The sequence below is a fragment of the Clarias gariepinus genome, chromosome 19, assembly GCF_024256425.1.
Source record: "Clarias gariepinus isolate MV-2021 ecotype Netherlands chromosome 19, CGAR_prim_01v2, whole genome shotgun sequence".
NCBI classification, from domain to species: Eukaryota; Metazoa; Chordata; class Actinopteri; order Siluriformes; family Clariidae; genus Clarias; species Clarias gariepinus.
The window spans coordinates 7,212,907-7,228,949 of record NC_071118.1 but is presented as its reverse complement, the minus strand read 5'-3'; the positions used below and the strand labels follow the sequence as shown (position 1 = coordinate 7,228,949).

General features: G+C 39.5%; 1 protein-coding gene across 5 annotated transcripts in view; it reads left to right on the top strand.

Annotated features, from left to right (window-relative positions):
* The window catches only part of nrg2a (neuregulin 2a), a 98,967-nt gene extending 84,651 nt beyond the window's left edge, over positions 1-14,316 (top strand). The window contains exons 6-11 of one of the 5 annotated variants that reach the window (XM_053479297.1): positions 395-418; positions 4,764-4,866; positions 5,021-5,144; positions 5,229-5,356; positions 8,420-8,641; positions 9,782-14,316. In XM_053479297.1, the coding sequence (XP_053335272.1) occupies positions 395-418; positions 4,764-4,866; positions 5,021-5,144; positions 5,229-5,356; positions 8,420-8,641; positions 9,782-10,442 (1,262 nt within the window). In that variant the 3' untranslated portion in view covers positions 10,443-14,316. Of the gene's footprint in view, positions 1-394; positions 419-4,763; positions 4,867-5,008; positions 5,145-5,228; positions 5,357-8,419; positions 8,642-9,781 lie in introns of all 5 variants that reach the window. The other 4 variants (XM_053479295.1, XM_053479299.1, XM_053479298.1 and 1 more) reach the window with 4 other exon arrangements.
* The last annotated feature ends 1,727 nt before the right edge of the window (positions 14,317-16,043 follow it).

Here is a 16,043-nt window from a genome sequence, read left to right as displayed (position 1 = left end):
TAAACCTTATAAAATTAAAAAACTAACCAGACTGCACTTAAAAAAACATCTAATCCACCAGAATGGATAATTTGCCAAACTTTGGTATGATTATATGACTATAAGGTGATCATGACAATTCCCTCTATTTCCCACCTGTTAATCTAGAAGTGTTTTCTAGCCTATAGGGAAGCGTATGGCATGCCTGCATGCTCCGGCACGCTCTAACAGCTTGCTGTTGACATAATACTCTGGTACTTATAAGCGCAGTCGGCTACAACATTGTTCCTCTCCCACTGCCTGGCTCGCCCTTCTCACGCCACTCACGCAACGCACATGTGTTGGAATATCCGTCTCTTAAACTTTGTTCTGTTGTGTTTTTCCCCCTCCACCTGTCGCCTTCCTGTCATGGCAGAGTCTCTTGGGATTGAATTTATGGGTATGGACCAACTTTTCTTTTTTTCCCCCTGATTCTCTTCCTAAGTAGATCTGTGTAGATCCAGCTGTGTTCACCAGACCTCCATCGCTTTCTTTCTGATGGACTCGAAAGCCATTGAACGTGTCGATTAACAGATCGATCTGTCTGTCAGCACTCGCTGTGTAGTAATATAACCCCTTTTTCCTGGTGTCAGCATGAGAACCGGTATCTGCAGCCCTCGTCCTGTTGGGGAAAAGCGTGTAGTTTCTATTTTAAGAGGACTCTGATGGGTCCCATCAGCTCTAGTTGAAACCGAGGACAATTGCGTTCATGCATGCAGGATCACTCTCAACACACTGAAGATACTAAAAAACATATTATTTATTTAAAAAACGTTTAAGGTCTCGAGTTTTAAAAGCTTTTTATCATAGGGGTATTTGTGTTTCCGCTACAGTTTTTGGTATTTTCCGTTAAGGGTGTATCACATTACTGTTATCTGCATTTTATTTAAAAATGTGGCAAACATTGGAAAAAATTTACAGGTAGAAAGTCAGCATTGCCTGGAATTCTGGCTTTGACAGTTCCTCAAACTCAGCTACATCACCCAGATCCAAAAATTGGTCTCAACTAGAGATGTCTACATGATTGAACAATTTTTTTTCAATCCTGTTTAAGCAGTTATTGCTTTTTATTGCAAAAATGTCAAACAAATTTAGTCTACAATACAGACCACCTAGAAACCAGATTTAAACCACGACACCTCTGACCTGGACATACATCTAGTCTCAACCAGATGCCTGAATAGTGAGCTTCCTACACCTAAAAACACTGTTCATAACATGTCCTACTTGTTCGGTCCAACATTGTAACCTATTGTCAGTGCAGCGTCTTTGGTGTCTACCTTGGTAAAGACGTAACAATCTGCCAATGGACAAGGTTTACAAATAACTTTAAATAAGAAATCGTGTTTATACTAACAGTCTGCACTTAGACTTCTAAAAAGTCACATAAAGTGACGCACGAATAAACGTAATAAAATATACTTCCGTTCATTTCGCAGAAAATTTCAGTCACTTTAAGGGAATCGTGGAAAATCTTTGGAGGTAGTACCCCAAGTTTGTTTCTCCTCTCTTTGGAGAAAAGTGCGTAAGTTTTAAGTTGACCACCTGCGACCTTATAACCACCCTGCTCCGAGGGCGGTATGACACAGGGATTTGCGTAAACCTCGACAGTCTGTTATTTACCTCTTGGTAAACAAGAGGATATCTTCAAGTGAATTTGTTTGTGCATCAGCGCTAAGAGCGTAATTACAATCCACCTGGCTAGTTCAAACCCGAGCTGTGTCACCTATAAGTCATCCCGCGTACACTCATCAAAAGCCTCGCCAGTCCACATGTGATTATGCTATCAGACGTCATCCTTTTTAAACGACCGTCATGTTTACCAAACACCAGATGAAATCCTGCCGGCTGAATTATGCCTTCATGCTCTAATGTTTTGATGTGGATCTGGACGCCGGGTCATGGCAGGGGACACACGAGAACGAGCAGTTGGAGTAATGGAAAATTTTTCCCGCTCTCCTACTGATTCTTCATTAAAATTGTGGACGAGTGCTGCAGATAATAGCCCGTTCTCCTTTCTTTGGGCATCATTGTTGGATTTTACGGCAATCTGTGTGCTTTGCCCTCTTTCATTATCTCTGGTTTTCTCACTTCTCTAACTTCTCTGCACTCTACCCTTATATTTTCTTGTCTTTGTGCCTTTTTTCACCACTCTCTGAGATTCATACCTCATCTCGTTCTTTATTCGAAAATTGGACACCGTCTCTGTTTTTGTTTAGCTGTCCCTGTGGTTTTGTTTTTAAGCATTTAAATGTACTCTCTCTGTTGTAAATAGCATGCCAGACTCCATTTGTGCGCTGGTTACATTCTTGTTTATATGTTCTTTTATAGACTTGCCTGCTTTCCTTTACTAAAGCCACTTGTTTCTCTTGGAAATGACCTGTTCAATGATGTATATAAACTACTGCTCGAGTGGTGAATCAGTTTCAGAGGAAAAGAAAAAGAGCGTATACACTCCTCATCTCTCTGTCAGAGAGAAAATAAATGATTACCCTTACAGGTTCTGTTTGCTATTTTCACTCTGCAGGCAAGGTTGCCAGATTGGGTTCAAGTTTTCACAATATAAAATGAGTCCTTAAACCATATTTGACCAAATGACTATGAGCTTATTTGTCTTTAAAAGTTCTATTCTGTAGTGTGAAGCACATCACAGCTGGATCATATCATTAATAATCGTTACAAGTTGTCCTTAGCTGTGGAAATCTTCTTTAGATAAAACCCATGTGGCTTTTCAAAGGAACAATTCCAAGGGAAACACAACAGGCGGTTTGTTTTTCTCTTATCCCTATCTTTTTTTTTTTTCTTTTTCTGATATAATCATTTGGCATGTTTTAAGAAAAGATCATTTTGTTTTCCTGAATTTGAATTTCATTTGACATTGATTTGCTGCCGTAGTAAAACCTGTAATTAACCTGCACCTCTGATCGCATATGTTCCATTATATAATTTTAGATAGCACAGCCTGGATGGCATAGTCATCTCTATTTGTGCTGGTTGGATCTCCATTGGTCCTCCACCAGCATAAATCAGGCTGTGCGATGAATTAATCTGAAATGCAATGCCCTCCAGTGGACGCAAACACCTATGGAATCAGGGAGGCAGGTTTATCAGGGCCTGCGGGGATTCCCTTTTAGCGCAGTGTTATTCATCCTCACATCCATGGCAATGATGCGTGTATGGCTCACCCAAGCATTTTCCACTGCTGAGCTGGCCCATTAGATAGACGAGAGGAAGGCTCAGGCATGTCCCATAGCTGTAATTAACTTTTATCTTCATGTGGCTAATGGGTGTGCGGATCCTGACTCCATTGCATTACCTGAGTCATAGTCTGTGTGCATTATATCTACACATACTGTAAAACTGTAAAAGCAAAAGCTGTGTATTGCTAAAGAACTGTGCAGGTCTTGAACCACCATTCATTTCTTTATATTTGCTTCTAAAGAGCCTTACTTACTCATCTTTTTTGATGATAGACTTACTGTAATTGGCCCCTTATTTTTTGGTCTCCTTTTCATTCCAGTACTTGTACCTGAGCAGTTTCTAAAATAAAAAAATCATTCAAGCATAAAACCATCTAATGTAAGGCATTAACCAGTGAGACACAGATGCAGATGATGACAGCTGTTCAGGTCGGTCATTAGTATACTGGTATGGTTGGAACAGACGAGAGGGGAAATGAGATTGCTACTGAGGTTGTTTCATGAACAAAATTTTTATATTTTTAAAATTGTATATTTAGGCACATTTGTTCCTGTCTTTTTAATGTAATCTAATTAAACTTGTTATAAAGAAATGAGGGGTAAATCATGATTTTTATACAATACTGTGGGTCTGGATAATCTGTTATCGATATTAAGATAAATATCTTTTTCTAGAAGAAGTTCATTGGTGAATTTTAAACTCGAATCATAATTCACATCATATAGCAGTTAATTATTTCTTTATTTTTGTTATAGATCATTTGAAATGGACATCATTTAGACCTATAATTATTGAGCTATAATAATTGTTAAGGTAACTTAGAATTAACAATATATTATATAAGCAGATATTTGGATTTTACTTTCTATTTCTTTAGGCCTTTTTTGTCTTGGAATAAAAGCTCCGCCCCCAGTCAGATCCATAGATGCACTGCAGACTGCCACTTTTCTCTAAAAGCCATCTCATGAGCCATACTGTAGATAGATTTAACAGTGTGTGAGGCTTAGTAGATGAAAGAGTCGAAAAAAAACACGTAACTGAAACCATATATCCATAAATTAAGCTGTTTTTCTAATACTTCGACTGGCAAACCTAGAAATCATGTAATGTGTAGCGTGCTATTATATATATATATATAATTAAATATATATATATATATATATATATATATATATATATTTTTTTTTTTTTTTTTTTTTTTTTCATTGTACTGTATAAATTGGATATATATATACCTGTATATTTTTTAAAGATCCTACAATGTGATTTTCTAGACTTTTTTCATAGTTTTTTTCCAAAAAGATTAAGGGAACACTTAGTCCCAGTTTGACTTGAACCATGCATACACATATGAGAGTCGTTCAAGTCAAACAAAAAAAAACTTTTTTGCTATATCATATATCCTTCCCATTAAGGCATGATTTCTTAAACAGAGAAGCAGTGGAAAATGTTTAGGAGGATATGAGGAGATTGATGTAACATGCTGCAGATGAGACACTGACAGTTATCTGTGTGTGTATGTGGGTGTGTCCGGCGTGGTACAGAGGCAGAGGAGCTCTATCAGAAGAGAGTCCTGACAATCACAGGCATCTGCGTGGCTCTGTTGGTGGTGGGCATCGTGTGCGTGGTGGCCTACTGCAAAACCAAGTAAGTACACAGATGTGCACTTTGCGATCACTTTGTCGTAAACCCTTATAGACCGTAGCCATGCTTAAGCGCTATGGAGTGTGTGATGTAGTGAATGTGACTCTGGGTCAGTGTCCGAAAAAGTGACGCTGCCTCACTATAGCCTCCCCCCTAGGAAACAGAGGAAGAAGATGCACAATCACCTGAGGCAGAACATGTGTCTGGATCACCCTAATCGCAGCCTGGCCAACGGGCCCAATCACCCAGGCCCTGGCCCTGAGGAAATCCCCATGGTGGATGTAGGTCTTTTGTTTTAAACGCACTCTGTCATGATTTTTTTTTTTTTTTTTTTTGCGTTGTCTGAAAGTGTGTGTCTTTTATAGTATATTTCAAAGAACGTCCCAGCCACAGAGAGAGTCATGAGAAGCGGCGCGGATACGCCATTTGCCGGCAGCCATCATTCTTCCAGATCCCACAATTCCTCCACCCAGGTCCACTCCTCCACACACAGGTACGAGCATTATGGTAGCGTATGAGGGTTTGTGTGGATCATTTTTAATCATTATCGCAATGTGTCTTCACACAACTGCTACTGTACCAAACTGCCATTATAGTTTTGTTAAATCATGGCAGTAACATGAGCCAAATAATTACAACATCAAACAAGACACATTAAGCATTCACTAATCTGTTTTCCAAGTCATGTTGTAATAACATAATCTACTCAGTGTCATGTACAGTAATCTATTCAGAATGTCCAGACTAGTCATTCTGTTCACCGAAATCTAAACTGTTTGAGCATTTGGTCTGTTCCCCAAATTCTTTCTTCCTCCCTTACTGAGGGAAATATAGCCTGAGGTCTTCCTTTACATTCAGAGTTCAGCATTTTCTGCTTGTTGCGTGACTATTTCATGGTCTTTCCTAGGGCTGGACGATTAATCATCGCTATTTTTGAATTCCTGGAATAATTACTCTTAGCATATCTTAGCACAATCAGCTAATGATAGGAACTATTTTTTTGTCCACTCCGATGCAAATTCTGTTGTGTGAAATAGTAAATTGGCTAATTCATTATTGTTATTGTCATACAAGACATTATACCGCAATGCTGTTATCACTGCACACTAAGATATGACTGGCTGGAAATTGATTGTTGATTTGGTTTCTATAACTGCAGCTCTGAAAATAGTGCCAGCTGTAATTCAAATCACAGGTTTATACTCTAGCCTCAAGCTGGGTTTATTTGGCTCCAGCACCAAAGACATGTAAGAACAATTAGCATAAATTTCCTCATGGTTTGGTTCAACTTTCAGTTCAGTCCATGAAACATGTTAAGCGGTTTTTGTTTTTTTTGTTGTTGTTGTTTTTTTTGTTGCAAATTCTACTGCATTGATTTTTTTGAAATGTGAAGCATGTTGCAAAAGATATATACTAAATATAAATAGATTATTATACAATGAAGATAAAGCTCATAAATTCTGTGGTAAGCACAATAAGAAGAAGTGGCAAGAGTAAATCGAACATATTTAACACATCAAATTAGCATTAATAATATGATATAAGAAGACTATATTACTAATAGCATTCAGGTTTTGTGCACATTGGAAAAAAATACATACATAAGTATGTATTTACATACATAAGTATGTAAATACATACATAAAGTACATTATTGCTTGTCACAAGTTTCAGTCTTAGCACCCTCTTGTGGTCTACATAAAAAAAAATTTAGGGACTTGTTTCATTAAGGACACCAACTTCGTTACCACGATAAAACTCATCCTGGTTTCTACCACAAACTAAAAGTTTAAAAACCTATTTTTCTTTTTTTTTTTTTATGAGGTGCGTTCATAAATGTTACACAACACATTTCATGAAGAATGGATTTACAATGCAGGATGAGTTTGAAAAAGTGGTTCAAACTAACCATCCAGCAGATGTGTGTATTAATAAAAAATTTTACTCTAGTTCTAGCACTCCTTTGCCATGTTTAGACCAAGTTTTATGATCAACGTTTTTTATTCCTCTTGTGGACATTTTAAGCTAAATCCAACTCATTGTAACCAACTGTGGCGCTAAGATAAAGCATGCAAAATTTCAACTTCCTCAGACAAACAGGCATGGCTGTATAAGAATTTATTTTGTTATAGGGCCCCTTGAAGGCAAATGAAATAAAAATTGGGGTCTGCTCTCTCAGTATATCTCAAATATCCTGTTGAATATTTGTGCCAATTTATGACTCATTTAATGAATATGGGCCATACAATATGTGCTGGGCATCAGCTGACCTAGGACTAATGTTTGGCCAGTCGACTTCATGTAACCTGGATATGGTCAAGGGAACCTCGGGCCTTTCCCAGGAAATTCATGGCACAAGGCAGGGGACACCCAGGATTGGGTGCCAACCCATCATAGGGCTCACAACTATTCATACGCTGTTTTCAATTTGGAAACACCACTCACAGCCTACAAAGTGATCTAAACCCCAAGCAAGGAAAGTTCAAACCAACAGAGCTAACCACTGAGCCACCGTGCCTTGCGCTGCCTATCCACCCCACCCCCCAAGGCTTATCATCTGTCTTTGGATATTTTTTGCCATGAGGGTCTGAAGATTATCCACACCAAATTTTGTGCAGATTAGACCAACTGTCCAGGAGCTGTTAAAAATGTAGAAAAGTACAAAGAAAAATGAGGAAAGGCAGGGAAGTTTATTAGGTGTAATTGGACTGGGCCTGGCCAGGGGTAGTTAAGGCATACTTTGCTTAAGAACGAAAAACAATCTTTCTTGGTCAGTTGGTTTATAAGTTATGAGCCAAAATGTAAAAAAGTGTAATAGCGCCACCATCAGGCTAATCAAAGTTGTTTTACTTGCCTGAGCTATGGGCTCCATCTGTGTCTCAATAATAATAATAATAATAATAATAACAATAATAATAATCCTAGCAAACATAAGAGTTTTGAAGCTTGGACCCCAAATTAATGCACGTGCTTCGAAAACACAGGAATACGTCATTACTTCTCCTCTGAAAGTAGTCTCCAGTATCAGAGTTTGTTTTCCACCACTAGAGAGATTGTACAGGATAGTTCCAGTTTCTTTGCAAGCTGAGCTTTTTGTCTTAAACTTTAAAAAAGAAACGAATGAGAGGCTGGCAAAGGTCCTGCAGTTAATACGTAGGTTTTATGTTTCTCTCTCTCTCTCTCTCTCTCTATATATATATATATATATATATATATATATATATATGTATATATATAGGTCTGGGAGGAATAAGTCAATTTCAGACATGCTTTTATAGAAAACTAATTATTTTGGATTGTTCAGTAACTTCAAGCTGTACTTCAAACCTCTGGTTGTTGATTATTTTTCTGCCTTGTCCTGTCCTTGTTTTCCCCCAGTTTATTATCATTCGTACAATTTGTCTATCAAATAAAAATCTTTGAGAATCTATTAAGGATGTACATGATGTACCGTAATCATAGTGAGTATATTAATATGTCTTAAGCTTTGGGATTCTTGTACGTATGTGATGTCTAAAAGGATCTTTGTCTGTATGACTGGTCTATTTTGCAACAGACATGATGAGAAGACATGGAGTCTCGAGCGGACAGACAGCGTGCTGTCAGACTGTCCCTCAGGCGTGCTCTCGTCCTCTGTGGGCACCAGTAAGTGCAGCAGTCCGGCGTGTATGGAGGCACGAGCGCGTCGTGCCGGCCACTGCAGCTTCCCGGACTCCCGCCGGCCACCGCTGCGCTACGGCGACTCCTTCGACTCGCTCGACTCACCACACAGCGACAGGTGACGCTCGGCACTGCCATGCCTCTGAGCGCGCTTAGAGATACTAGCAGTTCTAGCATTAAACACTGCTGATGTAAATCACACAGTATAGCACGCAGTGAAGATATTAGTGTATGCTGAGAGGTATTTAGGGTCAGGTGGTGCAGGTCAAGTTGAACCCAGATGCAGCATATACACATCAGGGAGCGGAGCTAGCACACGGCCAGCTGTATTTACAGATATCTCTTGCCTGCTAGCCACCCCCGCTGTCATGCAGCAGCCAAAACAGCAGGATTTATACCGTAAGGGGTTCATTAAGTCAACAAAAGCTGAACAACACATTATCTCATGTTTTTCTTTTTTTAAACCTCTAGTGCACCACCGACTTTACCTCATCTTTCGCCCTTTCCAAATTAGATAACGACGATCACGTGATCACTCCATTCAAGAAGAATGGAGCGGCTCCTGTTCTCCGAATGTGAAAGAAATTATTTGGTGTCGAGCAAATTGGCAGGTTTGGCGTTAACAAGGGAGCAGAGCGCGTAGAGCTCGCATGTGCTGTGGATAGAGTGTAAAACCACACTGCGGTGGCCCGTAGCCACGGCGCTCGTTATTTATGGAAGCATTTGCGCATCTGCTCTCGAGGCTCTCAGATGCGGGATCTTAATGTTCACACTGTAATTTTCCTCGAGTTAAGGCGAAGACGAGGGGGACCTGTTTACACCGCAGCGTAACAAACATCACACAGATTTAAACACTGCAGAAGGTCGCAGAGTTTATAGCACACCGCGAGCACACACAACACACTAAAAGCCAGAGGCTCATCTGTTAATAATGTTTGTGTTTTGGCTACGGCACTTTGACTATTTTCTCTTCAGGATAACATTTGAGTCACACTGGATTAAACCGGTGTTCAGTTTAAGGGGGTAAGCTTGTCAGAGTTTGTGCTTTGGTTAAATAGTGCGTCCTTAAATAGTCTATCGAAACCCATCTCGCCTGAATGCTGGGCGTTCTGAATTCAGCCTCTATCTATTGATTAGGTAAATTGATGCCTTTTGCTAAATTAATCAACAGCACATTTATTAAAGTTTTATATACAGTATATGGATGTACCGTGTGTTCGGAATATCTTTTCTCACTTCTTGCTCCGTCCTCCTTCAGGTACGTGTCAGCCCTGACCACGCCAGCACGCTTGTCTCCAGTGGACTTCCATTACTCACTGCCTCCACAGGTGCCTACCTTCCAGATCACGTCTCCCAACGCCAGCCATGCCATGTCTCTGCCGCCAGCCGCCCGCTCCCCCTACCCACCCGAGGAGGACCAGCCGCTGCTTCGCTGCTACCAGCTGCCTCTGCACGAGGCCCAGCGCCACGAGCCCTACAAGCAGCGGATACAACAGCAGCGGCCGCGCTCCTACCTGCAGGACAGCGCAGGCAGCTTGCCCTCCAGTCCGTACCGGCTGGCCCAGGACGACGACGAGTACGAGAGCACGCAGGAGTACCCGCCCTCACTGGAGCAACCAAAGAGAAGCAATGGACGCTGGCATAGGTCCAGACTGAACGGGCACGTGGCACCGCAGGGCTACCGGCCGCCCCGGGACTTGGGCTCACGCAGCTGCTTGTCGGACAGTGAGCCGGAAGAGGGCGAGGAGGGCGAGAGCACGCCCTTCCTCAGCATGCAGAACATAAACACACCCGAGCCCTCAGCCATCTACAGGCCTGTGCTGCCCACACACACACGGACTTCCCACACACAGAGCAGACACACGCAGCAGCAGCAGCAGCAGCACGCGCGCTCCAAACCGGACAGAGCTGCCCACTAGAGACACAGTCCACCTACCCACCTGCAAAATCTGTATATCTATAGACCTGCACCTATAAAAAATATTTTTTATTTTATATAACTAACAGATATTCTAAACAAATGAAATATTTATTTTCATTTTAGCAAAAAAAGTTGTCTACTAGTTAACAGCAAAGACTTTTTTTATAGGGAAAACTCTATTTATATGTACATTTTGATTTACAGCATAAAAGAGACGTGCCAATTTTTTCACAACTTAAAGAAATAGAATAATATTGTGGTGCCTTTTGCTGTATGCCGATGCCAGAGGGCCAGTGGAGTTTTTGTAGCCTTTCTTATAAGGACGCCTCATTTTTTATACGCACTCTTTCGTTGTCTCTATTTTGGCCTTTTTGTTTTCCTTATCCTTGTGTTCTTTTGGGAGCTGACCCCACCATTTGAGCAGTGACATTTCCTTCCCCCTTTCACACTCATGCAATATAAACCGCTCTTAAGGTGTATGTTTACAAGAATATAATTCACATGTTTAATAATTATGTTGCTTTCCTAACAGGAACCTAATGGCAAATGCAACTGGGATAGGGGCTTTTCTTTTTCTTTCCTTTTTTTTTTTCCCAATGAAATGAAAGGAATGTATGTGGTGTGCATTCAGATGTCCAGCTGATGAGTGTGTGTGTAGATGTGCTCCACACCAGTGTAAAGTGCGTGAACAGGAGGGAGATGTCTAATTTTCCAGACTAGTGTCCATTCGTTTCTTCTTCTTCATCTTCTTCTTCTCACTTCTCACTACTGAATCAAGGGTCACAGGCTTGTTATGATCCGAGAGACAGAAACTCATTCATCTGTAGCAGTTGTGGAGCTTTCGTTCGACGGCTTAGTCATCAGAGAGCCTCCGCACTCCTGTCCTCTCTTCCCAAACAGACCTGTTCCACTCTCTCTCATTCTGTCCATCCTGTCCTTCTAGTGAGGCTGATATAGAGACGTTTAACGAGTCTATTGATGATTTTTTTTTTCTTTAAGGTAGAACAGAACATCACACGTTTCTTCCATTAAGAGGAACATGAAAAATAGGAGAATATCGCTCACGAGGTCTTTTATTTTATTTATTTACCTTTTTTTTTTCAAGAACGAAAGAGTGAGAGGTGAACAGCCACGTAGTGTCTCAGGACAACCCCTCGTTTCCCCTCCTTCCTCCCTCCATCACAGGACTGAAGTAAAAGGAGAGCCCTCACAAGGCTTATGAATGTATAAGCTCCCTCTTCCATCCCCATACATGCTGGGAATCTCATCATCTCACACACACACACACACACACACACCTACACACACAAGACAAATAGCTGTGAAACTTCCTTGGGGCCATAAAAATATGCCAAAATATGCAAGCTTTATATTTTACCGTTTGTTTTCTGAACGAACCATAGTGCATTGTGTGAAAACTGTGACACCTGATTTGATTTTAGAGCGCTTGAGTTGATCTCCCCTTAGTTTTAATCGATCAGAACACCAAACCATGACACATGACAACCACCTTTGAGTCCAAACAAGACCAAACCAGACCGTTCTAGTTCAGGGCTTCCATAACTTCGATCATCTTGTCGAAGTTCCTGAACACGTACTCAAATTATTCAAAATTGGCCTTGATGTCTCTGGAAAGTTAATACGAAGATTCCGATGTCAACACATTATTGGCATAGACAATTCAGGAAATCCAAAAAACACACACACACACACACAAAAAAAAGGGAGGAATGTTAATGACGAAAAAGAAGTTGCGATTAGATAAGCAAAGGGGGAAAAACGATGTAAAAACTGGATCCTAAAGTGCTTCTCTTGCTCTGTTGTGGTGGCACAAAGAACTAGAGATACTACTAAAATAATAAATATATATATATAAAATTATTAATATAATATAATTTTTTTTTTCCTGCACTTCGATGACCAGAGTTTGTCTTTTGTTTATTCCCTGCCCTGGTGTGTTGTTCTTGTTTGTATGTTTGAGAAATGCAAAACCAGACAGTGCTTCTCTAGTTAGTTTTAAATGTGATATCCCTTTCCTCTTCCTCATCCTCCTCCTCCTCCTCCTTATCCAGAAATCCTCACTAGACTCCGACAGTTACGTTCCTACCGTTTCTTCCCTTTTGCATTTTTTTTTCCTCCCTTGAGAAGTTTAAACACCTCTCCTCTGCATGTCCTTGTGGTCAAGGTTAAATGGGTGCATGGTAAAAAAAAAAAAAAAAGCAGCAGATGATTTTTATTTCCCTCCAAGTCAGTGAAAGTGTATTTCATTTAATATTCAGCAATAAAAAGAAGAGAGAATCTTTCTCCCCCATGTCAATTCTTGGAATATGCTAGAAAAAAAAAAAGAGAAATACATGCCAGGTTGTCTTAGATTGTAAAATAAAAAATTTAATCCACGTCTTCACATTGAAAAAAAAAATATATCAAAAAAATAAATCCTTCGTATCATTTCAACTTGTGCGCATGTATGTGCAACCCTGCTGTGTGTGATTTGTCCATGCGATGCGTTTTTTTTTTTCCAGTGGATCACCAGTGTATCATCAGTGTCCAGGAAAAATGAGACTATGGTAGCTTTATTATTTCTAATAAATACTGTTTTGTAATCCAACCCTCACCTCCAGTACAGTGCTCACGAGTACACCAATTTCATAATCGTATTTCGTTCAAAGCTCGTTTCTTTCCCTTGGATAAATGGGATAGAGGACAGGTACACTGAATGGAGAGTTAAGGAAATCCAGATTAATCATTAGCATGTGAAAGAGATTTACGTTTCATTTATCAACATTTTAATGACCGCAAGAGAGTGTGTGGGAGATCCAGACAGATTGCGGTGGAAACAGACGCCGGGAGGTCAGAAAGTGTGTACAAGGGAGGCTATGTAGCTCCAGCTGCGCACATCTGAGCTGTGGAGTCAAAGAGACAATTCTTCCTGTCTTTAGAGACACTTTGCCAAATCATTCATCTGGCTCCTATCATTGGTAACACTTTCCTTTTCCCTCAGTGATTAACCTGATCAGCCTTCAGGTTTTTCTTTTTCTTTTTCTTTTTCATCCTCTTTGGACAATCCCGACAAGCCTAAACACGAAACAGATGGCTAATGTTCCCAGCTGCCAAAGAAAGAGTTTAAACAAACTGGTTTTGAAGTTATTGAGAGGAATATGATATACAACATGGCCATATAATTAGAATTTTTCCATGATGAATTATTGGCCTGGTTACATATTCTGTCATCAACCTGGAAGCATCATTTAACAATTCATCAGTGGAAATGACATTTTCTCATGCAGAAGCAAGTTATCAATGTTTTAAAGTAAAAGTGACTGCTAATGCACTGTAGACATCACGTCTAGTGCTGAAATTAAGTTCAGTTTAATCATCCCAAAATTGCTATTATTATTAGGGATGGGAGGTTTTTTTCTTTTCTTCTTTTTCTTTTAATATGATTGGGTTTTATTGTTCTTGGGTTTTTTCCCTTTTCTTCCCATTTCACTTTCCACTTTCTCCAAGATTGGGACTTTGCAACTTAATGGCCATATTATATACAGGCATGGGTTGCCCAAGGGCCCAAAAGTGCCAACCTGGCTCAAACACCCAACCCTCCAATCAGCAACCCAGAGCCTCAGCCATCTGAGCCTGAGAGAAATATAAAACAAAATATTTTATTTACAGACTACATAAACATGCTGTGCATATTCTGAAACAATGCCTTATCATGACATAATTCTAACTTATATTCAATTTAATTCAATTTAATTACTATTTAATATAATTTAATGAATAACATATTGCACCTATAGATATCCAAAAAGTATATGCACTATTTCTTTTATGTGCTTGTATTTTTATGATAACAAAAGTTGGTTTGGGAGCATGTGTGTTTGTGTGTGTGAGGTGTTTAATTATATTTTCTTCACATTATCCCTTCCAATATCAATAAAATGCATATATCTATTTCCAAATTAGTAACCATCTCTTAAGAAGGTGATGTGGAAAATATGCTATTATAGAAACCACAGTAGTGATCTCAAACGGCTGGTCAGTTTAACTGCCAAACACTTTGGGACGTACACAGTATGTTTGCAGCATTTGGCAGATGCCCTTATCCAGAGCGACTTACATCTCATCTCATCTGAGTTGTTATGGGCCTTGCTCGAGGGCCCAACAGCATCAACCAAGTAGTGAGGTTTGAACCTGGGACCTTCCAATCAGTAATCTAACACCTTCACCACTGAGCTACCCCTGCCTATCACGGATGGAACGTCACGGATGGAACGTCACGGATGGACGAATGCATAGACAAACAGATAGATTTATTATTCCAGAAAGAGAAAAAAGTAAAGAGAAAAATATAATCAAACATCATAGTATAAAATACAAAGTAAAAATCTATGTATGTACATTTATCGGATATATAATATGTTTATTCAGTAATGCATTTTTGCATGCTGAAATATGAGACATATGTGATCTCAGGAAAACAACTTTCTTTATCATGAGAAATCAATTCAATCTTAAGAAAACAAGGTTTTGGTATCTCAAGAAAACACATTTTGTCATCTTGCAATCACACAAATAGAATGCATAGCCTTAGCTTAGTGTCAACTGAGATATATGCTATATATACAATTCTATAAATTATAAATTATAGCTAATGTTATAATAATAATAATAATAATAATAATAAAAATAATTTAACTACTTTTTTTTTTTTACTAACAAAGTAAATAGCAATAGATGAGCTTTTCCGAAAATATATTTGCAGCAATGGATAACACTTTTATGCATTTCAATGCTGCACCAAAGAAGCAAAAAAAAAAAGATTAGTGGTTATGCGATACGATCAAGTTTATAACTGGCTGATTAAATGTAACTTAAGCTTTGCCGCTGTTGTTAGGACACGTAGTCTAGACACACAGATAGCACAGTATCTGGTTTTAGTTTCTGAAAGTATTTTCACCCTAATGTTCTGTAAACACGATGGTTGCCGTCTTCAGTGTCCTTGATTCAATCCTTAATGATTAATGATTTTAAAGAAACCCCACAATGTAAATGTATGTGTGAGGTGCCATGCAACACACTGCTGTCCCATCCATGGTGCATTCCTGCCTCACATCCAGAATAAAGCAGTATTAAAGATTAATAAACCCTTATAAGCTTGCCATAAGTGCATGAGAGATGATGAAGAGATCAAGCCCCCAGCTCTGAAATGAAAAGAAAGAATCATTTTGATGGAAAACTTGGTCGTAAGCACAGAGAACAGTTTTGTGAGCTTTAATGGTGTAAGCAGCCTTTCAGTCCGAGTTACCCAGATGCTGCTCTCAGATTAATAAAGACCTCTTTGAACAACTAATTTTACAAGAATAGGTTTCAACTAGGTGGATACCCAGTGTGTGGCAGCTTTCCACAAACTGAGGTATGATCGCTGGTTTTCTTGGGACACTAGTGTGAAATATGAGCTAAGCAACGACTGAATCAATCTGCCACCCAATGTTCTGAACCGTGTTACAAATTGCAAATAACTACATTCATTACATTCTGGGTAACATCAAATAGAATGTGAAAAACAACCCATCAGGGCCTTCGTTTTGTGTTATTATTT